The sequence below is a fragment of the Malus sylvestris genome, chromosome 5 (assembly GCF_916048215.2).
Source record: "Malus sylvestris chromosome 5, drMalSylv7.2, whole genome shotgun sequence".
NCBI lineage: Eukaryota > Viridiplantae > Streptophyta > Magnoliopsida > Rosales > Rosaceae > Malus > Malus sylvestris.
The window spans coordinates 45817406-45842667 of record NC_062264.1 but is presented as its reverse complement, the minus strand read 5'-3'; the positions used below and the strand labels follow the sequence as shown (position 1 = coordinate 45842667).

General features: G+C 40.2%; 3 protein-coding genes and 2 long non-coding RNA genes across 5 annotated transcripts; 3 read left to right on the top strand and 2 right to left on the bottom strand.

The window, feature by feature from the left end:
- The first annotated feature begins 7644 nt into the window (after positions 1 to 7644).
- LOC126622144 (lactoylglutathione lyase GLX1-like) lies at positions 7645 to 9837 on the top strand. Its single transcript, XM_050290801.1, has 7 exons — positions 7645 to 7812; positions 7942 to 8131; positions 8387 to 8599; positions 8824 to 8871; positions 9006 to 9113; positions 9204 to 9356; positions 9557 to 9837. Exons 1-7 carry the CDS (start codon positions 7691 to 7693, stop codon positions 9599 to 9601), a joined length of 879 nt encoding a protein of 292 aa, XP_050146758.1. The 5' UTR covers positions 7645 to 7690; the 3' UTR covers positions 9602 to 9837.
- LOC126622145 (uncharacterized) lies at positions 9135 to 9550 on the bottom strand. Its single transcript, XR_007623345.1, has 2 exons — positions 9445 to 9550; positions 9135 to 9387 (listed from the first exon to the last, which is right to left on the bottom strand). It is a non-coding gene; the product is annotated as an uncharacterized LOC126622145 (long non-coding RNA).
- A 176-nt stretch (positions 9838 to 10013) lies between the features above and the next one.
- On the bottom strand, positions 10014 to 14961 carry LOC126622143 (arogenate dehydratase/prephenate dehydratase 1, chloroplastic-like). The gene is made up of 11 exons (XM_050290800.1): positions 14304 to 14961; positions 13099 to 13160; positions 12895 to 12987; positions 12602 to 12802; positions 12019 to 12099; positions 11841 to 11936; positions 11183 to 11260; positions 10996 to 11085; positions 10837 to 10904; positions 10559 to 10640; positions 10014 to 10382 (listed from the first exon to the last, which is right to left on the bottom strand). The coding sequence occupies exons 1-11, from the start codon at positions 14581 to 14583 to the stop codon at positions 10326 to 10328; spliced, it is 1188 nt and encodes a 395-aa protein (XP_050146757.1). The 5' UTR covers positions 14584 to 14961; the 3' UTR covers positions 10014 to 10325.
- Positions 14962 to 19682: 4721 nt separating this feature from the next.
- On the top strand, positions 19683 to 22722 carry LOC126623488 (uncharacterized). Its single transcript, XM_050292386.1, has 2 exons — positions 19683 to 21213; positions 22233 to 22722. Exons 1-2 carry the CDS (start codon positions 19831 to 19833, stop codon positions 22638 to 22640), a joined length of 1791 nt encoding a protein of 596 aa, XP_050148343.1. The 5' UTR covers positions 19683 to 19830; the 3' UTR covers positions 22641 to 22722.
- A 1561-nt stretch (positions 22723 to 24283) lies between these two features.
- On the top strand, positions 24284 to 25199 carry LOC126623490 (uncharacterized). Its single transcript, XR_007623782.1, has 2 exons — positions 24284 to 24630; positions 24798 to 25199. It is a non-coding gene; the product is annotated as an uncharacterized LOC126623490 (long non-coding RNA).
- The last annotated feature ends 63 nt before the right edge of the window (positions 25200 to 25262 follow it).

The following is a 25262-nucleotide window of genomic DNA, read 5'->3' as shown; positions in this document are numbered from 1 at the left end:
ACAAAGAGCATTGGTGTCACCTTTTATGCTCGTGCAGACCAGGAGCTTTGTGCCATGCAGTTTAGACTCGTGCGGGCGAGGAGAATTGTGTCGTTTGCAGTTTCAACTCGTGCAGACAAGGAGCATTTGGTGCCGTGTTGCAGTTTCAGCTCATGCAGGCAAGGAGCGTTGGTTCGTGCAGTTTAGGCTCGTGCGAACAAGGAGCATTATGCCATGCAGTTTAGGCTCGTGCAGGCGAGGAGCCTTGGTTCGTGCAGTTTAGGCTCGTGCGAACAAGGAGCATTATGCCATGCAGTTTAGGCTCGTGCAGGCGAGGAGCCTTGGTTCGTGCAGTTTAGGCTCGTGCGAACAAGGAGCATGGTGAATTTGTCAAGCAATTTTGGAGAGGCGTTCCTCAAAATCTTCATAGCAAGGAGCCTTGACCGAGTGATTGAAGAAGTCTTCGGGCAAGAAATCACGCATCGTGATGGGGATGGACGATCTATATGTCGAAATTTCATCATCTTCAACACGTTCACGTTGCTTTGAAGGTTGACAAGAGCTGTTTTGCCCCCTTTCCGATTGGCGGACTTGTGGAGGAGACGTATGCTTCTTGTGCAATTTCTTAGGAGTGACTTGAGTCCATCCTTCAACTTTGCTTGTCTTGGAGGATGCCCCCAGCGGTTGAGGTGAAAACTTTGAGTTGGAAGAGCCAGAAGTGAAGGTGGTATAGTTTGACTTCACCACATCGTCAAGATCTAGCTCGATGATTCCTTTCTGAGCCAGCTTCATGATGAGATCTTTCAGCACGAAACATTTTTCTGTCGGATGACTGATGAAGCGGTGGAATTTACAGTACCTTGGACTGTCGGTACGATTCATCTCTTCCGGCCGTCTGCACTCAGGCAAACTGATCACCTTCTTTTCCAGCAAGTCTTCTAACATGGCAACCACATCAGAGTCGGGGAATGGATAAGTTTTCTCCTCGAGCTCCTTCAAAGTGCGTCTACGCATCTCTTGATCACGAAAGCCTTCGGCTTGAATCGCCTTGCCTCGTGTGGAGATTTTGACAGGAGATGTGTTGACCGTCATCGCTTCCTTGGTGGGTTTCCATGCAGCCTTTTCCACCTTTGTCTCAAGAACTTTGTCATTCTTGTAGTTGGCGATTGGTTCCTTCTTCCCATGATGGGCGATGCTCAACTCCATGTCATGGGCGCGAGTGGCTAATTCCTCGAAGGTCCGTGGTTTAATGCCTTGAAGGATGTATTGCAAACCCCATTGCATGCCTTGGATGCACATCTCGATTGAAGAGGTTTCCGAGAGCCTGTCTTTACAGTCGAGGCTTAGAGTGCGCCATCTGTTGATGTAGTCAATGACTGGCTCGTCCTTCCACTGCTTTGTGCTCGTTAGCTCTAGCATGCTCACAGTGCGGCGGGTGCTATAGAAGCGGTTGAGGAATTCCCGCTCTAATTGTTCCCAGCTGTTGATGGACTCAGGCTCTAGGTCTGTGTACCACTCAAAGGCGTTTCCTTTCAGCGAGCGCACAAACTGCTTGGCGAGGTAATCCCCTTCGGTTCCTGCGTTGTTGCAAGTTTCAACGAAGTGGGCAACGTGCTGTTTCGGGTTTCCCTTTCCATCAAATTGCATGAACTTTGGTGGTTGATAACCCCTCGGCATCCTTAAGGCGTCGATCTTCTTTGAATACGGCTTTGAGTACAACCCGGAGGTATTTGAGCTCCCTTCGTACTGTGCCTTGATGGTGTTGGTGATCATCTCTTGCAGCTGCTGGATAGAAAGAGATCCCATGAGTGCCGCTGCTTGGTCTGGCTCCGGCTTCGCATCGTTTTTCTCCACCTGAGGCTCATCTTCTTCGTCATCTCTTCTTTTTAGTGGATCATTCTCTGGGTCGGGTTTATCGCCGTCCTGCGCCTCTAGTCGATTGACGAGTGCTGCAATTTGCAAGTCTTTTTCTTCCACAGTTCGGGTTAGCCTTGCGATTGCTTCATTCATTTGAGCCAGTTGTTCTTCAACGGAGGTAACGCCGATAGTCATGACTTGTGCGACCAATAGACGTGACTTTCCTTTAGACATCCAGGATGCTGATGAAGAACGTCGTTGGCTGCTTTGGGATGTCATCTTGTGCGCCCCAACATCGTGTTTCGGTGCCCCCAGTGAGGTCAGGTTGATGACATACTCACACCTTGGATGCTCCCCTTGCTCTTTTAGCGGCACCAATTTTGAAGTGGCATGTTGAGGAACGGTTGTGGCGCCAATGGATTGTCCGTTTGCGGCAGAAGTGCTTAGGATCCTTCCCTCAGTGGTTGCAAGAACGGCTTGTCCCTTGCTTGATGCCATTGACTTTGAGGTGTGCTTGGATTCCTTGAACGGAGAAAGAGATGAGAGGTAGAGATTATCCCACCGGGCGTGCCAATTTGTGAACACGGAAAATTCCTGAAACGAATGAGACAAGAACAACGTGCACAAACAAATATTTGTATTTGATAGTTTTGGGTTACAATCTCTCTCAAATTTATCCTCTGATTCGATCTCCGTAAGGTGTTGATTGGTGGGTGTTTCGTTGATCCAAGGGCCGTCAAGGCTTGATCTTGGATGAACAGTTGGAAGTTTCTTCAAAGGGCCGTGGGCTTGATCTTTGAAGGTGGATTTGAGCGGATCTTCAAGGAGCCGTTGGGGCTTGATCTTGAGGATGAACAGTTGATGAACGATGAACGATGAACGCTTTCTTCAAGGGCCGTCGAGGCTTGGGCTTGATGAACAGCGGATGAGCGGATTCGTTGATGTTGTCGATCCAAAGGGGCCGTTGGGGCTTGATCCTTGAGGATGAACAGTTGATGAACGATGAACGATGAACGCTTTCTTCAATGGGCCGTTGAGGTTTGGGCTTGAAGGTGGATGATTGTTGATCCAAAGGGCCGTTGGGGCTTGATCTTGGAAGAACGATGAACGAAGAACACTTTCTTCAAGGGCCGTCGGGGCTTGATCTTGGAAGAACGATGAACGAAGAACGAAGAAGGCTTTCTTGATTCTTCGGGAACCTGGATGCTTAAGAGCTTTGGAGTTTCAGAGCTTCAAGGTGTAATATGAATTGGTTCCCCAAATGAATGAAATTGGGCTTGTATTTATAGAATTTTCCAAGGCCTAATTTTGAATATAATATTCCAGATGAAATAAGTCGTTTCTGCCAGGCGTTGACACGTGTCCTATTTGATGACTTTTCCAACTCATTTCAATTTTCGTTGAGTCACACGCTACGTGTAAAATTTATGTAATACATGAGCGTTGACACTTTGATTTATCGGTCAACATTTATTTACGAAATTTCGATGTCTACAGTTACGCGTGATTTATATGTTTTAAATGTATTTATTAATATAGATGGAAATGAATAATAAATACATTTAATAAAAACAATCTTTTAACTAATCAAAGCAGCTGAATCTATATTAATAAAAACGGTCTTTCAATAAAATTACATTTGACAACTAATTAAATTACATTATTATGCGTGTGCGAGAGACTTTTTTTTATAACTGGCACACACACCTCTTAAGTGTTTAAAATTTGAGAAATAATATTTAATAAACAACCGCGTAGAAAAGGTATTTTTTGAATCACGGTGCAATGCATGACTTAGACATTTTAAATGTATTTATATACGTGAATTGCTTCAATATATTTTTTGTTTTGTTATTTTCTTTTTTTATCACCAGCGTTACACGCCTCTTAAGATGTTTTGAACACAACATTCATGATTTTTCTTATTTTTATTATATTTTTCTTCCCCATCACTTGAGCATCATCAACTTTGTCATTTGTTTATTCTTTTCTCTCTTCCCTTTCATTTTTTTATTCTTTTCTCTCTTCCCATTTATATTTATATTATATTTTATGATGACCAAATTACCTACTTACCCTTGCATGATTTGATATATTATTTTGGGTAGGTTTTGAATTTTGTTGGCTGAGGGGGAGTTTGGTCCACTTATTTTTGTCAAAGGGAGTGACACCAAAAATTTTGTCCTGTGACCAAAGTCACTATTCATCTCACATTGGCTTTATATATAATAGATATACTCTAAATAAAGAGTAGTACACTAAGTATATCATTATTATTTTATGCATCTTCCTCGTGCGAAAAAAAATTATACATGAATTAGCATTGTTACTATAACTTCTTTAGATTAAAGTCAAGGTTTTGAAAACCCTATTTACAAACTACAATTCAAATTTCAAAAAATATAACAATAAGCTGATTACACAATACAACCAAGTCTAATTACAAACAAACTTGTGAAAAACAAATAACCTAATAGAAATGCTATCAGATAAAGTCTGTTGGCTAAGTAAACATGACATGGATTGTCTGCCATTCCCATCTCATACCCTTTCTATCCCTCCTATTTATGTGGTCACGGTTAAGCTACGTCAACGTTTTATATTAATTTTTTATAAAAATAATAAGACAAAAAGTAATTGGAATATAAAATGTTGACGTAGTTTAACCGTGACCACAAAAATAAGAGGAGATGAGAATGGTATGATGGGAGAGGGCAGACAATTCAGGTCCAAATAAGAGGAGATGAGAATGGTATGATGGGAGAGGGCAGACAATTCAGGTCCAAGTAAACAAACTCAAGAGTTTGTATTCGAAAACGAAACATGACTCAGTATTGCGTAAACATAGTCCTCCAGATCCTGGCGCAATGTGGAAACAGAGACAATCTTGTACGTGCAAGAAATATTTTCAATGCATGGGAGCTGTAGAACTTCACCCCTAAGGGCCAAGAGCATTGAACAAGTAGCATGAACCTGTTATTTTGCTAACTTTAAAGCCAATCAAGTTGCAGAAAGCAAAATGCACATAGAAAGCCGCCGCAGAAAATCTTCCAGTTAGGAAGAGCCTGTTTAAATACAATCGCACTAGCTTCGTCGTGGCCAGTAGTGTATTTGAATGGGTGCAAGCCTATCTTGCGGTTGCTATTAGGAGTCTCAAACTTAGCAAGAAGAAGAAGTTGAGGTACGTGGACAGGGGCAGCACAAAAGGCAGCAGAATTAAGCCAACGTGAAATATGCAGCTGCGCAAAGAATGGGGAGTCAATGAAATTTAAGGCGGTCTTGGAAACACACCGGAACTGACAGAGTGAGTCGACTGCCGACTGCAGCTCATAAGGATGTCGTCGAGGACATTCATGGCAGGTCCATCAATGTTTTTGGCTTTGTGTTTCTCTTATTAAAACACTTCTTCTTCGTCCGCGGCACCACCGGAAACATCGCTTTGCAGCAAGAATATTATTGATCTTTTTTCTAGAGTACTAAAAAATGAATTTGTGGTAAGCGCTTAATGTAATATAATTGGATTAAAAAAAATAAACGAATACTTTGTTATATAAAAAACAATGAAATTTGATCTTGATAATTAAATAGGCAAATGATTTCGAATTGAATTGAAATTTTGCAAGTCTCGATTCATAGATCATCCTTGATAATTAAATAGGCAAATGATTTCCGTTCGGATCGTTGAAATTTGATGCGGAATGGCGCCACATATAATCTCTATTTTTTTGGGTTGGGCTTTTTATCGTTAGGGGTTATGGTTGGGCTTTTTATTGTTAGGGCTAGGTTTGGGGCTATGCTAGGGTTGGGGTTTTTTTTTGGTTAGGGTTAGGTCCATCAACAGTCTCTACAGTTGCAAGGGCTGGCACACTGCACAATTTCAAACAAACACAAAAACACAAGTGCTTATTCGTTTCCTAGAACAATTAAATTACAACCACCATAAATTTGAGCAATCAATTTGCAAGACGATTAAATACCAAATATCAAATTGAGCATCTAGATCCTACTATGTATAATAATGCGTGATGTATCATCCGTATTTCGAGCACACTAATAGATTTCTTTAGAATGAGAGCATAAACCAACGATCCAACGATAGTTTTGGAGATTCTTCTTCCATGTTTGCATATCCTATTTTTGTTGGCGGTGTGGTGACATGTAGGAATGAATGATAAAATGATGCATTTGCCCTTTAATTTGACGGTATGTTCTTTATTCTTTAATTGATTGCCCTTTAATTTTACACTTTTTAGATTTGGAGTGATTTTCACATTTGACTAAGAGTTTTTAATTTTTTTTTTTCAATTTGAATTGATTACTATGAGTTTATAATTTCACATTACACCTCGAGGTCTTAAAACTGTCAATTTAGGTGTTTTCTCTAACAATTTTTTAGAATTTTTATTAAATTGATGACATAGTGAGCGTGTAACTCATAATTAGGTTGACATGTAAGTCATATTTGTACTAAATTGACTAAAAAAACTCATCAATTTAAAGAAGAATTAAACGTTCAAATGAACAAAAAAATATAAATTTGATACAACTACAACATTTTCAGTGCAATGTAAAAAAAATTAAACTCTTCTATTTTTATTTTTATTTTGGAACAAATAATATAATCTACACTAAAGAGAGAGAGTAGGTTTAGCCTCACAATGAACTAGTAATAATATGATTCAAATTCGCATTTGGCGAAAATCGAACATAAAACCTCTCACTTACAAATAAAGAAAAATATCACTAAATTATAGTACTAAGTGATAACTCACTTGTGTAGCTATACAATTATCAATTCATTTGAACAACGACTTCCAAGCCATTTTTCCCCCTTTAACCATTTACCCTTTGCCCTTTTTTAGAGATTAACCGTTTCAAAACTACGGTTTAAAAAACGTAACGCTCGCAGCTCGAACGCTCAAGAAAAAAAAAAAAAAAAGATTCTTTCTCCACTAACAAAATATGTGCAGAAAGGATTCGAGGTGTGGCCACATTGTGACAACAAGCTCCAAAAAGTGGCTCATTGCTAACCACAACTTTTTACGTCCCTCCATCTTCATCATCTTTAAAGGTGCACACATGTGGTCCATTTGACCTTTACAATACTCCACCCACTAGGCCTAGCAAATAGATCGTGTTTGTCGTATTCGTATTTATTTATTTTCTTAACTGGTTGTATTGTGTTAAAATCGTTATCTTAATGAATTTTTAACAAGTGAATTTATAACAATCCAATTTGTTAAAGAATCGTACCGTTCTGTAATGACGTGACATGTCATGTAAGAAAATATTGTATATAATGTTTAGATTTGACAAACGATATCGTATCAAGTTCTTAATAAGTCATCAGTTAAAAACCAATTCGTTAACAAATTCTAATCAAGTAACCCATTAATGACCTGACTCATTAATAAATTGACCTAAAACCGATTCGCATTGAAATAATAAATCGTGTAAGGAATTCTCAGGCTTATCTATTAACCAAACTGGGCAATTAGCCGTTTTGTTCTAAAAATGTATACTAGCCATAAACATGGCCAGAAACAAAAACGTGCCCCCGATTTTTTTCATGAGTTACTGATGATCCTGATCACGTGGACCGTCTCAGGGGCTCCACGTAGCATCTGAAATGTCCGTTGAAGACACGCGGAGAGAAAAGCGTTCAAATCCCGGACGAAACGACCGGGCCTTCCATTTTTCCGCAGCGCTAGGTGAACAGAGCACATTAATTCCATTTGTAACAGTCACCTCTGATTGGTCCACGTGTTAATTTGCAAGAAAAATATTATATATAATGTGCTCGTGCTCACGGAAGCGTCCAGATAGTCTAGCTCACTGATCACAGCACTCGAAAATGGCCGAAGCTGAGGGAAAATCCGTCGCTCCAAACGCCGAGATTTTGGAATGGCCGAAGAAGGACAAGCGCCGATTCCTCCACGCCGTGTACCGCGTCGGCGATCTCGATCGCACCATCAAGTTCGTTACTTTTTGACATCGCCAGTCATGATGGATGATCGATTCAATTTCCACGATTTCAATTTTTTTCAATTTTATTTGGTATCGATTTCAAATTTGACCTTTTGTTTTTTCGGAAAATAATTGCAGGTTTTATACGGAGGCTTTGGGGATGAAGCTGCTGAGGAAGAGGGACATTCCGGAGGAGAAATACTCGAATGCGTTTCTGGGATTTGGGCCCGAAGATTCTCACTTCGTGGTTGAATTGACGTACAACTACGGAGTTTCTTCTTACGACATCGGCACTGGTTTCGGGCATTTCGCCATCGCTACTCCCGATGTAAGTGTTCGAATGGCAAAATTTAAGAAACTTATCTACTTGTATCCGTAATCCGGAATTACACTGTAGCGGTATCTCAAGCCAATCGCGCATACACCGTGCAATTTAACTTTATAGGAGTGCGGGGTTGGTTTGGAATACTGTTGCAGTGTGTAAGTTCTTCTCCAGGGTATTGGTTATCTGAGTATTGAAAATTTGGGAATTCAGCTTGTTGTTTCTGAATGTGATGATCGTGTGGAATTTGGGATTTTGTAGGTTAAAAAACTGGTGGAAGATGTTCGTGCTAAGGGTGGAAATGTGACGAGGGAGCCTGGCCCTGTGAAAGGCGGGACGAGCGTCATAGCCTTTGTGAAGGATCCTGATGGTTACACGTTTGAGATTATTCAGCGGCCCTCCACCCCTGAGCCACTTTGCCAAGTCATGCTCCGCGTTGGTGATCTCGAACGCTCTATCAAGTTCTATGAGAAGGTACTCATTTAATACCCAGCATAGGGATTCAAAAATTATCAGGCTTTGATATGATTCAGCTTGGAATTTTGCTAGCACATTGGATAAATACTAAGATCCTGTTGAATTTTGAACTGGTCTTCTTGAATTATATAAGATGGTTTGGATCTTAGTACTTGTTTTCTTCAGATACATGATCATGGTTTCTTAATCTTGTCCGATGTCTTGGCTTTCCTTCTGTGCAGGCATTGGGGTTGAAGCTGTTGAGGACGATTGAGAGGCCCGAATACAAGGTAGTTAATCCTCTCTTCACCAAGCATTATTATTATCTTAGTAGTATGTTTATGAGCGAGTCCTTGACCCCATCATCTTTATATACGAGAGCTTATTGAATCTTCCCGTTTTTCGTGTTGCATCCATTTTACAGTACACCATAGCCATTTTGGGATATGCAGAAGAAGACCAGACAACAATCTTGGAGTTGACCTATAACTATGGTGTGACCGAATACACTAAAGGAAATGCGTATGCACAGGTTGACATGTTTTGCCACTTATTTCATTTTTTTTTTTTAAGTCAGTCAATTTCTGCTATCCTGATGCATTTCTATCTTATATGTTACTAGATTGCTATCGGTACTGATGATGTCTACAAAAGTGCCGAGGCTGTCAACTTGGTTACACAAGAGCTTGGAGGAAAGATAACCAGACAGCCAGGACCAATTCCTGGACTCAACACCAAGATCACCTCTTTTCTCGATCCCGATGGCTGGAAAACTGTGAGTTTTCACTTGTTTACTTGTTGCCCAACTTCTATTTAGGTGTTTGATCTTTTATCTATTTCATCATTGTTCTATCGGTCCACACGCCATTAGTCCGCCTGTGTGCTTAGATCGTATCTAATACATCTAACAATTTAGAGACGATGCATCATTAGCGGTTGTGCTGATTACTACGGTTCTTGACGATGTGCTTGTAGGTCCTGGTTGACAACGAGGATTTCCTGAAGGAACTGCAGCAGTAAGCAAGAGTAGTTGCAATGAAGGGAGAGTAGTAAAGATGTGGATGGAGAGACCATATCTTATGAATAAGATAATCCAGTTTCGGTATTAGTACGGTTGCGTATGCGTGCTCGTCGGTTGTAAGAAGCACTTGTGTTACTTTGCTTGTAATGTTTAATCCAACTTGCGACTATAAGTCTATTTGTCTAGTTCAGTATGGTTGTCCGACTCTTATATTATGATTGTTACTTGAGCTTCACCATCCCGTCATCAATTCTGATATTTCTAGTCTTGCCGGATTTACAGAGCTTCAGAGTTTCATATTTTCTGAACGGATTTTCTACTCCGTAAACCCGAGAACGAGATTGCGGGTCGAACAACCAAGAGCCAAGCGTGCAGTGATGATGGACAGAGCAGAAAGCATCACAAACTGTCTTTAATCTTATCACACAAATATCAGTATTTTCATAAATCCTGCGGTGTTGTTTACAGATTGTACTTTGGGTGTTTGTTGTATCCAGATATCACGACAGTCCAGAAACAGTACAAACCCCCGTTCGGAGGAAATAAAGAATGATACATGGTCGAAAAGGAAAGAAAAATGTTGATGCTTTGCGAGGAATTGTGTCCTCATTGAAGTTTGATCTGTGCTTGCGGCTCCAGCGCCCACAATTTCAGATATATACAGCATTTGAAGCTTGATCTGTGTTTGCATGTCCGGAATTGAGCCCAGGAAACGACTGCCGTCTACGGAATCGTGTCCTTCTGGTAGCAACCAAGGACACGAAGAAACCTTGCAAACTCCTGCAAAACAAAGCAATACGCCCTTAAACCACCAATGCTTAGTGCCGAGGGGTCGAGAGGTTTGAGAGCAAGGCATTGTAGCTTCAAGCTTCAGTGTGTCACCGTGCGGCAAAACAAATAAAAGTTTTCGGAAGTTGCGAAATAAAGAACACGTATCTAAGTTATACGAGACTGACCTTCAGATGTTCCAACGCATATTGGGCACGGGGATCCGCCATAGAAGCTTCAAAGTCGATGTAAAAGAGGTAGTCGAAATACCTGCGAAAACAGATTGATCAATCAATTCTGTAGAACGGTATTTTTGTGGCAACCTTACCCGTATTAAGAGTCATATCATGACTATGAATCTACCGTTCTTTATTGTTACGCGGAATCAGTATATACCGGCTCAGGTTTAGCGCGGATATGTTAAACTTATCATGTTCTACATTTGGTGCAAAAGAGAACCACTCACCTGGCACTCCCTTCATTCGAATCATCCACAATCCTTAGTGGACGTTGCTTCTGTGGGCGGCTCTCTATCTGGAAATTGCTCCAAAAGGAGAAGATTTGTCAAAGCTGTAGGCATGGTGGTGAGCATGAAAGAAAACAAAAAATGAGTAACTAAGGTTACCTTTGTCAAGTTAATGCCCCTAAGAGCAAATACTGCTAAGGCTTTAAATAGTACACCAGGACCTTCTTCAAGAGTGAAAACAATGCTCGTCTATGAAGAAAATTTATAAATAAATATTCAGAAGATCAAACGAAAACAAAGATACGTAAAAGCAAAAAACAAAACAAATCAAAGTAGAGATCTATACCTTATATGGCCGGTCAGTCCCTGGAATCATCGGTTCTCTTCCAAGTATCAAAAAGCGAGTGATATTATCGTCATCATCCTGGCCAGGGCAGAGTGGTAGGAAATTAAATCAAGCGGTGTCATTAGTAATCCACAGCAGCCATCGTCTTAATGAAAGAAAAGAGGTGCTTAGTAAGGTTAAAACAATCCGAACTATCCATCCACAACATCTGAGAGGGTGATGCATCTTTGCAGTATGAGTTAGCATATTGTAAAAGAAATGCAAATACTCGAAACAAGAAAATTTGACATGTGGAACTCTGCGTAATGCCTGGAAAGAATAGCTTGCAGACACCCTACCAAACTAACTGTCATGCTGAGAAGAAACTTTTCAGTATGCCGGGTTGACCATGTCATAATACCATTGGTTGGATATTCTTTTATTAGGCTTCCAACCAATTGTGTTATTACACTTGGTGTACCGGGCTGTCTTCCCAGCACACTGAAAAATCTCTCCCTGATCAGACGATAGTGAAGTTACAACTTCTGCTTTCTTAAGAAAGGAGGTCGATTCTCAATCCGTCCAGATGTTTACCATATCAATACCAAAGTAATGTTCAAACAAGCCAGCTTAATTTATACATTAAATCCGAAAAAGGAGTCTAAAAGAATAGCCTTACTTGAATTTTTTCTGCAAGAATGTCAAGCCCATAAATATTTGCAGCTCGAGCACTTGCAACAGCACCAGTATCTCGTAGGCCAGTTGAGGCCACCATCTGTATAAAATGTCCCAACCCTTAGCATATAAACACCCTCAAATTTCTATCACAATCACAGAATACAGAAGACATTGATAACCTGTGCAGCCAGAGCACTGTCATCGGTATTGATTGTGATGACACCCAAACTGCTTAGCGTCATCTCACATTGAGCCAAAGCCTGCAAGCGAAATGTCCACAAAAAAACCGTTTGAAGACCTAGGTCTTTCATTTTCAAAGATTTGTTTCAATATGCATGCATGTGCAAATTTTCTGCAGTCAAACCAAATAGAAGATAGCTAAAAAGTGCTAGATCAAGACCTATGACCCATTTTGCTACAAGTTCCAGTGCCAAGAAAATAATCACAATCTGCTAGTACCGTATGGTGGTTGTGGAGACACTTCTAGTAGACATTATATGACAAGCCAATTACGGAGGAGCTCCACGAAAGAGCATTTCAAAACTTGTTAGCTATTATATATAGATTTTCCTTTTCGGCTGTGCTACAAAGCAATTAAGAACGTAAGACTACCCAACTGGGAAACATTCTTATTGTTGCAAATGGGCAATTTGATGACACAATGATATGAGCGTTCATGCCACATGTACTGGACAGGTCAGATAATATATCCATCAGCTGTCCGCTTATGCAAATAGAAAAAAAAATACATGAAAGACCAACCTGATAATGGCTTAAAACACGTTTTAGTTCCTCTTTTCTTGCACCAGGCAATCCCAGGAGACAATGGTTCACTTGCAATTGTACCTCTCCAACTATGTGCAGTCTATGGTGAAGTAGTAAGTCATAATTACGGTGGATGCTTCCGCCTACAGAATTCTCAATGGGAAGAACTGCTTTATCCACCAACCAAAGTTCAACTGCCTGTTAAAGGAAAAGTTAACTTAATCAAGGTACACAAACAGGTATACATAATTTTTTTTAAAAATGAAAAATAACAAAAAATATTATTCAACCTTGAATGCAGCTTCAAACTGGTCACATGGGACGGTCTCACACTTCGGATAAGCTTTTACTGCAGCGGCCTCACTATATGCCCCTGGTAACCCCTAAAATGGGAAATATAACATACATAAGAGCTAAAAAAAAAAAATATATATATATATATATATATATCTATGAACACCAAAAGAATGTAAGTAATTAATAAGAAGATTTACCTGATAAGCAACTCTCACTTTTGAACCATCAGGAGGAGAAAGGTAATTTGCTGTCAATGGTTCTACAATTAATTCACATTCAAGCTATGAGAAGTGAGTGACAAGAAACAATTGTAAGATAAATTGAAACGAAAAGACCACTACAATGAAGAATTATAGTAGCACACTGGACAACGAGAAATACAAAAATCACTGAAAAAGTCAAATAAACAATTCCGGAGACAACTCAATCCCATAAACTACAACTAAGCTATTCTTTTCAGTATTTGGATGTGGACACATTTACAAAATCTGATTGTTCCATTGCATTTTGAAATCAACCTGTTGGATTGCTCCAAAATATTTCAAGAGATTATATATTTAAGTGGGATTGTCAGGGCTTTGATCTCATTTTAGAACCCAGCTGACCATGGGTTCATATTTGTAATCCAAGGATGAAATTTTGTATATGACCCAATACATCCAGGATATTTCCGCTTTTTTAAGCCACCAATATAAGGGGGCAGACAGAAATAACCTATATTACAGCAACGTGCCGTTTAGATATTGATGGACTTTAGCATTAGAGTGAATGAGCAAGATATCTTCAAAAGTTCTTTTGCAGTGGATATACAACCGAATCTCATTGCTAAATCTATTGGTTTCCAGAAAAGAGATACATCAAGAAATAGACAGTACTCAAATTTGTCATCTTTGAAAAGTTTTTCAAAGTTTCCATCAATAACGGTATTTCCATAAATTTGAATACCGTTATTTCCACCAACATTGGGCATCTGAAAGAGTAAGGTGCTTACTAGTGCTCACTGCCAAGCCATAATGGAAATCCTCCTACCTAGTCCTCACTGTCATGTCATAAATTTGATGTAATTTTTTGCCTACATTTCATTTGATCCTACCCTAATCTAAATGTTTAGGCCGAATCAGTTAAATACACCGATGCTAAAGCTGTCAAACAAAATCTTCTTCATGATGAAAACCCAAGTACCAATAGCCATCACAGAAAATAAAGCTAGTAAATTTAACTTTGTTCTGCATTGTAAAGGAGCTAAACTATTCTGCATTGCCCAACAACTAATCAAAGTATAACGTTGTTCTTCAATTACTAAATTTATATCCTCCAATCCAACATACAAGTACCCGACTGACAATTAAAAGTACAGAAATTAAGCAAAACACAAAATTAAGAGCTTTTGAAGTAAACTCACTAGGAAGAAGGTTCAAATCCTTGTGAAACTCCCGGGACTTATTGTCCTCAATCCGTTCCATTGCACCTGAAGACTCGGCGGCGCAGGTAAGGCTCGGCTTCTCATCTTCCACCGGAGTGATAGCTCTCTGGGCGGAAGCAACAGCCAAACAAGAACACTCCCATTTGCGGAAATTCGAATTCAAAGCCAACTCAGAGTGGTTCAAGCTCAAATCTGAGACACCCTGATGAGAATAAGGGGTTTTAGCACAAACCCAGATGGATGCAGCCTTCGCAGCCATCAATGAATCAATCAGCTGAAATTTGCACTGAACCCAGAAATGCCAATAGCAAAAAGACCAAGTCTTTAAGGCAAATCCGGGCTCACGAGAGAGGAGGAGGTTGGTGAGGGGGTTGTTGGATGAAACACCGTATGCACATTGTCAAGGTCGATGAAAATGGTGGCTGGTGATGGACCCCACAAAATTGTGATAGAGTGAGAAACATGTAAGAAAAGAGAAATCTTTTGGGGATTGAAAAGTTTAGAACTTCGAGGGTTTTAGAGAGAGAAAGGGAGAGAGAGACCGACAGGGCGAAGAAATTAGAGAGGAAAGGAGTTTACAGGGGTAGGTGAGCAAGAATGTTGTTAGACACGCTGCCCCTCGCAGCCTCCGGTAAAACAAAAACAAAGAAAAAAATGGAAGCTAAGAAAGTTTTCAGCATATATATTATCCAATATTTTTTTTTGTTTTTTAGTACAACGATATATTTTATATAGAAATAAGAGAGTTTTGCTAAACTATGTAATGGACATCCCATTTTGGTATTAAATTTGTTATAGATTCGAATATAAGACCTCTTACTTATAAATAAAAAGAAATATCACCATATTGTAGTATTGAAATACAATTATTTATGAAAATGATCTGCCTTTGAGAGAGAGCTATCACTATTCACTGTGTTTGTTGTGATTTGTATCCAATCGTATGGATGTTTGGATGTACGAGTAGAACCTAACATTTCTTCTGTTGAAAGGGTAATACTTTTCAAATTTGTTTCAATTTTCTATTTTTTACGTGTTTGCTTTGATGGACTGAATAGTGGACTCCATCGAATTCTTTTAAGTTTTCCACGTTGACATTCATACAGTGTTTAAAATATCGATATAAGTGGAAATATAGATATGCAAATATATGAAATATCAACGAATATATCGATATCGGTTATCTTCAATAAAAATTATGAAAATTAAGAATTGAGTGAGTGTATTATTGTCAACTCATTTAAATTTAGTTGAAATTAGAGAAAATGATCTAAAAATAATAATTCAAAAGTTCCCAACAAATTTTCCGCACTGAATTGGTAAATATTATCGATATTCATTGATTTTCTTATATCTCGCCAATATAAGGTGAAGTTTGCATTTCACCTGTAATATTTAACTTTCTTTGCGTTTAATAACACATATAAATTATCACTTAGTACTACAGTCTGGTGATATTCTTCTTCCCTCGTAAGCGAGAAGTCTTAGATTCGAATCTCGTAAATGGCGAATTCGATACCAAATTAGGTTGTCTATTGTGTAGTTTAGCCGAATTTTCCTTCCCCTTAATGTAAATTATATCGTACCCAACAAATAAAAAACACATAAATTGGATAGGTTGTGAGTTTCACTTAACAATTCATAATTCAATACTTTGAAAATCACGAGTAAAATCAAGGACCAGTTTGATCAGATTCTCTTTACTGACATTGTTTACAAGTTCCCTTCTTCTTTACTTCTTTCGCTTTTGTTAAACAAGTCACGAGTTATTCCACCATAATATAATTTTCTTAGTCTCTCATTTGACTACTTTACAAAATAGTAATAGAAGTCATTATCTGCCATGTAACAGGTCAATACCTACCAATGGGGCCTTGCGTCCAGAATTGGACGTTGCTCCTAAATTTTTAAATTCAAAATGAAGGCTGTAATACGACGGTTTAATGATATTATTATGTACTTGTAAACGAGAGATATTAGGTTCGATTATCGTCAAAGACGAATTTGAGCCAATTCATTGCTAGCTTATTGTGAGGCTGAGCTCATCTTCTCACCCCTTAGTGTAGATAATATCATTTGTTAAAAAAAAAAAATAATAATTCTACGGTCAAATTTTTGGGGTCTCGAAGGTGCGTGGAAACATATAAGAACTTTTGAATAAAAATGGAAAAGAGATGTAACTACAGTTTCTTTAGAAATGGCAAGATCTTTAGTGCAAGAAGGAGCTGGTGAGCTTCCCGGCCTCTGAAAATATGGATTGTTATGGCGAAGTCATTAACTGATCCCCTTTTAACAAAACAAAAATATACAACAATAGTAATTTGTTGTTTTTTTTTATCTATATGATAATTATTGTTTGATAAGAGAAACGTAAATACTAATGAAGGTTGAAGTATTGTACGTTTTTTTGAAGTGTTCTACCATTTGAAGCTACTAAATGAGAATCAATGATCGGAAAGAGAGAACGTATGAGCTACGAGATTTAAGACTTAAAATGTTTATATTTGACGTATGAGTAGGTATTTTACGATTAATGCTACTAAATGCGTTTTGAAGTCCAAAAGAGAGAACATATGAAATTCGACAGTTAAATTTCTATATTTACAGATGACGTTTTATCGCATTGGCAAAATTTAACACATATACAAGTATCTACCATTGAAGTTACTAAATGAGAATTAACGTACTATGAAAGTTAAACCGTCCAAGGAGAGTTAAACTTGTATCATAATTATACAACCAGTGTTCTACCATTACAGACATAATTAACCTATCAAATTTGGGCTGTAGATGTCCAGTGGACCCGGTCCTGGTGATCCACTAATATAACCTGCTGTATGGTTTCCTTCACTTCCAAAAAGCCCATGAAGGAGTTCAAACCTTATTAGAAGAAGCCCCAATCAATTATCAAAGATGCTACATGATGTGTAGATTGCAATTGATCATTCTTTGACAATTGTTAACATGAAATGAGTTGGACTAAAATCTAATAAAAAAAAGTAGTTGGTTTCTTACGTGTCAGAAATCATTTTTATCTTTACAGATAACTCACAGTGGAACAAGTGTATAAATTTATTTTCCTTTTATGTTTTAAAATAAAATACTTTGCTGAAGTGACCGAATTTAAATTGAAAGTAAAAAGAATGAATGAGTCAAACAACGCTCAGTCTCACGATTATTCTTTTACACAAAGTATATTATAAGCTAAACTAAGCTAAATTACTTGATGATAAATTCAAATTTATGTACATAAGACGATTTAGCATCATACGCCGGAGAGTTTACGAGACACAAAGATTGAAATGTACTTGGAACAAATCGGTCATAGCAAAATCAGGGAGGGTACTTTTACTTTATCAGGAATGAATGTATTGTATGGATATTGCATTGGTTAGAGTGAAATGAAATCCGGTTGGAATTGGATTTGGTCGAGCTCAAGGCAAACATGCTCCCTGTTTATCTCCAGTGACATGTCAAATTAGACGCTGACTAATCGGTCTTCCCCCACCAGCAAAACGATCAAGGTCCCACCAATATTGAACCCAAATTCTCTTCGGATTTCAAAAACTGAGCTTAAAGATCAAACGATTCGAACAGTTGAAATTCGATCTCATTATTAAAAATTGGGGATTCATTCTAAAAGTTATAATAATTGTAACCGTTGAAACAAATTTCAACGACCCGAATCATTTGACCCTTAAGCTTAGTTTTTGAAAATCCGGAGAGGATCTAGGTTCACTAATATCATTCTCTAATTCCTCCACTTTTTTATTTTCAATTATGTTTTTCTTTTTTTTGTCTAAACATATTTATCACTATTTTTTGAAGAATTTTAAAATATAATTGTTGACCCTAGAAACTACAAAGCCTACGTGGCGCGCAGGCCGAGTAATTAATGAGCTAACTACGTCTTTCGGTGAATGCGGGGCGTGCCAATTCGTCGGCCGAGCTCGGCCGAGGAGTAAATTTGTTGATGTTGCGTTGAGCGCGCTGCTGACTTCTGTGTCTTGCGATTGCGGCCGAGGAAGGAACAATTCTCGGCCTCTTGGGTTCTAGAGCCTGAAGACAAGGCTGCTAATCTTACGAAGTTCAATATCAAATTCGGCTTTCAATGTGCCGAATGTAATAAATGTAACACCTCACTTCGCCGAGAAGGCTGATGAGATGACCTCGACCAATAAGGATTTAGAAACCCTTCTCGACCGAGACTTGGATAGGTAATCAATCGTTCTCGCCGCAGTGCTGTTGATGCCAACGGAAGATACTGCGAGACCAACTGACTCTACAGTGACAGAGCTATCTATGCCGACTTAAGATATCACCGGTTGCTTCCACAGTGCTGTTGATGCCAACGGAAGATGTGTCAGCGAAAAAGGAAAAAGAAAAATCACAAGTTGTGAGAGTTTGCGCAGGGCAATTTTGTGTTCATTTTGTGGGGCTCCTTCCGTTGTTGAATGTCTTGTATTTATAGTAGCAGAACACCGAGCCCGAGTTCCAATCCTATTCGAACTAGGTTTCCTTCTCCGGATTAACATTACCTCGGTCAGTCCTATCTCTGCTAGGACTACGAATCTAGTCCTTAACTGAACCGGATTTGCTTTCCAGTTTATTGATCTCGTCGAGAGTCCCTATTGTACTAGGACTCGACTTGCATTCTGATTTAAACCGACCTAGGCTTGGAAGCCCATGAGCTGAACGCTCCATGACCCTTTCGCCGTACGGCTTCCCGAGCCGAGAGTGATTCTTCCCTCGGCCCAAACTGCTATTTTGGGCCCAAACTGCTATTTTGGGCCCAAACTGCTATTTTGGGCCCAAACAATAATATATGAGAGTAAACTTATCTGTACTCATTAATAAAATCATCTTTGTCAATCAAAAGAGGATGAAAAGACAAATTAGTATTCTATCACAAAAAAAAAATGTTGGGCAATAATGTAATTTTACATGTTCAAATTTTACTGTTTTTTATTGAAACCTCACCTACATGTTATTTATAAAAAAATTAAAAATTAAAAAATAAAAACCCAAAAACAAAAACATCCCACTCTCAGACGTTCTCTCTCTCTCTCTCTCTCTCTCTCTCTCTCCTTCTCATTTTCTAAAAATATGTGTTTATACACACAAAATGTGTAGGCAAATGTTAGTAAAAATTAAATAAACAAATTTTAATAGTTTGTATGATTATTATTATTATTATTATTATTATTTTAGATGGAAAAATCAAACGAAAAAAAAAAGGAAAACGACAGAAATTCAAAGGACGACGAGTAAAAAACAAACAAAAGAAACGGAAGCACAGAAAAAAAAGTAGTCGGATGGAAAGAAAACGTCCCGACGACTTGACTGACACAACCCCTAGAAATCCACCCAAAGTCGTGCCGATTAATTCACATTTACGATATTACCCTCGCATCACTCCCTCTTTTCTCCCATAACATTCTCTCCTCCTTTACTCAGCTAAAACGTCCACACTGAACACGCCCAACTCCCCCTGCGCAGGTAAACCATGGCCAAATCGTCGGCGAGCTCGACGACATCTTTCCCGCCGCTCAAGCCCGACGACTACTCCCACAGCCCCGTGCACTACGCCGTCGTTTTGTCAGATGACACCACACTCTCCCGAATCGTCGCCACACTCCCCCGACTTGCCGATCCGACTCAGATCCACACGGAGTCCGACTCCCTCTCCCAGGAACGAACCGCGGACCGGATCTCGTCCGTGCTCGACCGCCGCGACGTTCCCTACAGAGAAACCCCTCTCCACCTCGCCGTCCGACTAAACAACGCTGTCTCCGCCAAAATTTTAGCCTCCGCCGGCGCCGACGTGTCACTCCAGAACTCCGCAGGCTGGAATCCCTTACAGGAAGCATTGTGTCGCCGGAGCTCCGACGTCGCTTTAATCCTTCTCCGGCTCCACCACCGTTCCGCTTGGGCTAAGTGGCGCCGCCGCCTGCCACGTGCAATCGCCGTGCTCCGGAGAATGCGGGATTTTTACATGGAGATCTCGTTCCACTTCGAGAGCTCCGTCATTCCCTTCGTCGGAAAGATCGCTCCCTCCGACACGTACAAGATCTGGAAGCGCGACGGCAATTTGCGCGCAGACACGTCGCTGGCCGGATTCGACGGATTGAAGATCCAGCGCGCCGATCAGAGCTTCCTATTCCTCGGCGACGGCGATCAGAGCCACGACGTTCCCCCGGGATCGCTGCTCGTCTTGAACCGCGACGAACGGAAAATCTTCGACGCGTTCGAGAACGCCGGGTCGCCGATGAGCGAGTCGGACATCGCCGGGTTCTGCGCCCAGACGAGCGTGTACCGCCCGGGCATGGACGTCACCAGGGCGGAGCTGGTCGGGAGGACCAATTGGAGGAGGCAGGAGAAGACGGAGAGCGTCGGAGAGTGGAAAGCTCGAGTGTACGAAATTCACAACGTTGTGTTCAGCTTCCGCTCGAGAAAAGTCGCCAATGGCGATGCTGACGTGGCGGGGAGCGAGCAGGTGCTTCCTCTTGAGCTCGACGAGGACGACGACGGGTTTTTGGTGGCGGAGAATCCGAGTTTCGGAATTCCCGACGGCCGGAGGCACAGTAGCTTCGTGAGGGAGGAGAGGGAGTTCGTGTCATTGGGGAGAAAAAGCGTCGACGTTTCGTCAATTTCCGGGCCGCCGTCGAGGAGGTGTAAAACCGCCACTATTGTGGCGGCACCAGTGCAGACGAAAGAGAAAGAGTTCGTGAGGAGCTTGAGGCCGTGCGTTTGGCTGACGGAGCAGTTTCCGTTGAAGACGGAGGAGCTGCTGCCGTTACTGGACATCTTGGCGAACAAGGTGAAGGCCGTTAGGAGGATGAGGGAGTTGCTCACCACCAAGTTCCCGCCAGGGACTTTTCCGGTTAAGGTAAGGGCATTTTGGATATTTCAGTCAGTTGGGGTCCCAATTGGGATTGGGTGGGCCCGCAAGGGTATGCGGGGTCGTCGATTTTATTTTTGTCTGTTTTATTTGCTTTGGTGTTCCCTTGTGGTAAGTGAAACTGTGCGTTTTAGTGGATCCCAAGCGAATCATACCATTAGATGATATCGTACGTTTAGAAGCTTTTTGTGGGGCCTCCGTGGTCGTGATTCGACGTGGGACGCTTTGGTTTGTCGCGTTCCTTAGGGCTGGTTTGGTATTGCTGTGCTTTGAAAAAAAACTGCTGTGAAAATAAGCGGTTGTGCTGTGAGAATAAGCAGCTGTGAAATAAATCAGCAGAGTGTTTGGTAAACTTTTTTGTAAAAATGCTTTTGGAAAAAAAAGCAGTCAAATAGTGGGTATTTTCATTAAAGAAGCGCTGTAGCTCCGTGTGCTTTGAAAAAAAACCATTTTTCAAAAGCTGCAAATAGCAGCTTCAGCTTTTTCCTTTGACTTCAGCTTATTCTCGCAGCAGCAGCTTCCAAAATAAGCCATTTTTTTTCAGTTTACCAAACACCTAAAACCGTCACAGCTTTTTTTCATGGGTGCTTTTTTTTTAAGCACCTCACTCCCAAACTAGGTCTTAGTTGACTGTCGAAAAATCTTGGGTGCAACGGTCCGACCACCTCATTTGTGATTGCTCTAGTGCCTTACGTGAGAGAGCTATAGCACATATCACGTGGACTCGTCACACTTAAGTGAAATCGGCATTTGAGGATCCTTGTGTTTACAGTTAAGTATAGTTACTTACACTCGAGTTACCGAAGCGGACTAAATCAGCTATTAGATAGTGTGTTCGACTTGTTACACTTGAGTTACTATCTCAAGAAAAATAGAGCTTCATCGACCTTAGATTTTGCCACGTCATTAACGGTTGAATGTGGATTTGATTTAAAATTCTTGTGGTAATTGTGATTTTATGTACGGCTAGCTTAGTTTGGCTTGCGGTGTTGTTTTGTGATGGACAGGTGGCAATACCGGTGGTCCCCACGGTGAGAGTGGTGATAACATTCACAAAGTTCGTTGAGCTTCCGCCAACTGAGCAATTCTTCACTCCAATGTCAAGCCCCAGACAGTTTCTTCATGAAGGGCGAGGCCAACAAGAGGAGGAACACAAATCCAAGCCACAAAAACCATCCTCCTTTTCGTCGTCGTCGTCGTGGCTGAGGCGGAGCAGCAGCCAGTCGGGGTCTTCCGTGAGCAAGCAGAACCACCACCAACACCAACACCAACACTGTGCTCCCCCGGCAGTGTCTGCAGCGCAAGACTCTTCTGACCCTTTCGCCATTCCTAGCGGTTATACGTGGACGAGCATCGATGACAAGTCTCGCAAAATGAAGAAATCCAAGTCCAGCAGGAGATCAATATCCAAGTAATTAACTTGTGTAATCTTTTGACATATTAATAGATTGATTGTACATATATTACCATATCAGTTCTTCGGTCATTTGTGTCCAATTACAACGCTTTCTCCTGCAACCTCGATTGCTTTCTTCTTTCCAATCGAAGAACTCCGCGCAACTTGGCCAATCAAGAAAGTCCTCGGGGTACATTCGTCCATGGAAATCGAGAACGTCTGCTTTGTTCCCACGATCAAGTACTCCCTTGACTGGTTTTTTAGGGCAGGTTTATGTGTTTGGAGATTGGAGTGGTAGTGTTTTGTTGGAGTGTAAAAACCGTTTTCTAACAACGAATGATTGCGTGGTAGAAAGTTGTAAGTACTCATGATTCATTAAACTTTTACGCAAAAAAGCACCCACTAGAACTAGATGCATATTCAAGAACTACTAACATGTGCTTTTTAAAGAAGCACTTGGATTTTCAATAAAATTGTCTCCAGTGTTTATAAAGGCCATTGATCTCCAGATCAGGAAAGGCTAATAATGTTTAACCAAAGTGAGGTCATTTGATGAAATGATGTTTTGAACTTGGAGCTCTAAGGGTTTACGCTTTGAACCATGCTTTATTGCTGAAACAATAGCAACTAGTGCTGTTGAAAAAACAATCACAAATGAATACGTACCTGAATAATTGAAATTGAAAACTATAATCAGATACTTCTTCATTTGTGATTGGATTTCAGCAATACTTGATGCTCTTCTTTCAGCAGCGAAGCATAATTCTTACGCTTTAAAGTTTACTTAAGATATTTTGAGCTTATCCATCCATAGACTTCTTTCTTTTCTCCGTTGTAGGTGATGTGAAGAAATCCGTCATCATCCTAATTTTCTTCATCGACAGCAGACAATATAGCAACAATGGAAGAATTATTATAAAGTTTTATTTTATTTTATTGCTACAACGGAACAAAAATGATTAATTGTTATTTAATTTAATTTATGCTACTAATTATGTTTAGGAATCGATGGGATAGACACAAGTTGAGTTTGTTAGAGCGATTTGACTTGGATAACAATTTCAATTTTTTGTTTGAGTTGAAAGTAGAAAGTGGATGACTCCGTGAGTTATCCTATTCATATTCAAGGTAATTTCCTTCAACAAACAGTCACACAATCCCCTCTTATTTGAACAATCACGATTAAACTTTGACAACGTCTTTTGTTGACTTCTTTATAAAGAAAGAAAGATAAAAAAGAAAAATCAGAAAAGAGAAAAGAAGATTTGGAGGAGATAGAATCCTGCTGGTGGTGTGGTGAATATAGAGTTGGGAGAGATTGTTTAGAGTTGTCCCACGTCGGTGAGAGACAAAGTTTGCTATATGCTTATATGATCTTGGGCTACTCCTCATATTGCCAATTGATTTTATGGTGGAACCTCAATTTCATCATGGTATCAGAACAAGGTTGTCTTCGTGTGAAGCCAAATGGCCACACTCGCTCCACATCACTCAGTTGTTGTCCACGTGTAGGCTTGAAAATCCGCCACAAGTACGGGGCATGTTGAGAGTTGTCCCACATCGGTGAGGAACAAGGTTTGCTAAGCATATGATATTTGATTACTCCTCATATTGATAATTAATTTTATGATGAAACGTCAATTTCAGCAGAGATACCTTGGTTGCTAAGGAAAAGATGCTCTGATGATGATGATGATTAGAGATTGCACAAGGAAAGAAAGAGAAAATGCCAAACGATGCTTTGCTTGCTTCTCTGGATGTCATGAGTTGGCAAACTCCTTTTTCTTTTTTCTTTTTTACTTTATAAATTTGAAGAAAAAAGTAAAATAGTGACATCAAATTTATAAAAAAGAGGTGAAGGTGATGGACAGAGAGAGACAGCCCATCCTTCATCCCATGTGCTCTCTCCATATATACAACTTACAACTACGCCTCACTTGTTTTCTTTCGGTTAACTCCACCATCTTTCTAAATCTACACGCTAGCTAACCTCTCTCTCTCCTCTCCAGGTACTCTCTCTCTCATGTTCTTGGTATCTCATATTCCATGCTGTTCAGATCTCCATCTGCTACCGATTATCAAAGAAAATATGAAGAGATCTCTGCAAATTTTGAGTGCGGTACCATTGTTGAATTGAAACTTTGTCAAATTATTTTGCCATGTTTTATGGAAACAGGTGGTGGTTGGATACTTCTGAGGGAAGTGATGGCTGCCGAAGCACCGGGGTGGGCCGATCAGTGGGGCGCCGGAGGCATTGGAGCACTGGAAGATGCAGAGAGCGCCAAAACGGGAGAAAACGACAGCAGCAACAAGAAGGCAGAGACCAAGTCTGGCTTAGGCAAGGCCAAGGTGGCTGCAATGGCTGGCGCTGAGAAGATCAAGAGCGGCACATCCAGCGGCATCAAATGGATCAAAAATCAGTGCCAGAAGAAAAAAACAACCAAACCAGATAACTAGAAATGTTCCATATCCAGAAAGTTCAATTGTTTGTTGTCTAAGTGTTGATTTGTGATTATTTTTGCCTGTTTGGTGTGTAAGAATGTTGAAATACCAATCGTAATTTTTTTTTTTGGAACAATCAATATTAGGGAGGGGGTTGGGATTAGCTTTATAATAGGTTAGTAATAATGTTGTTCAAATT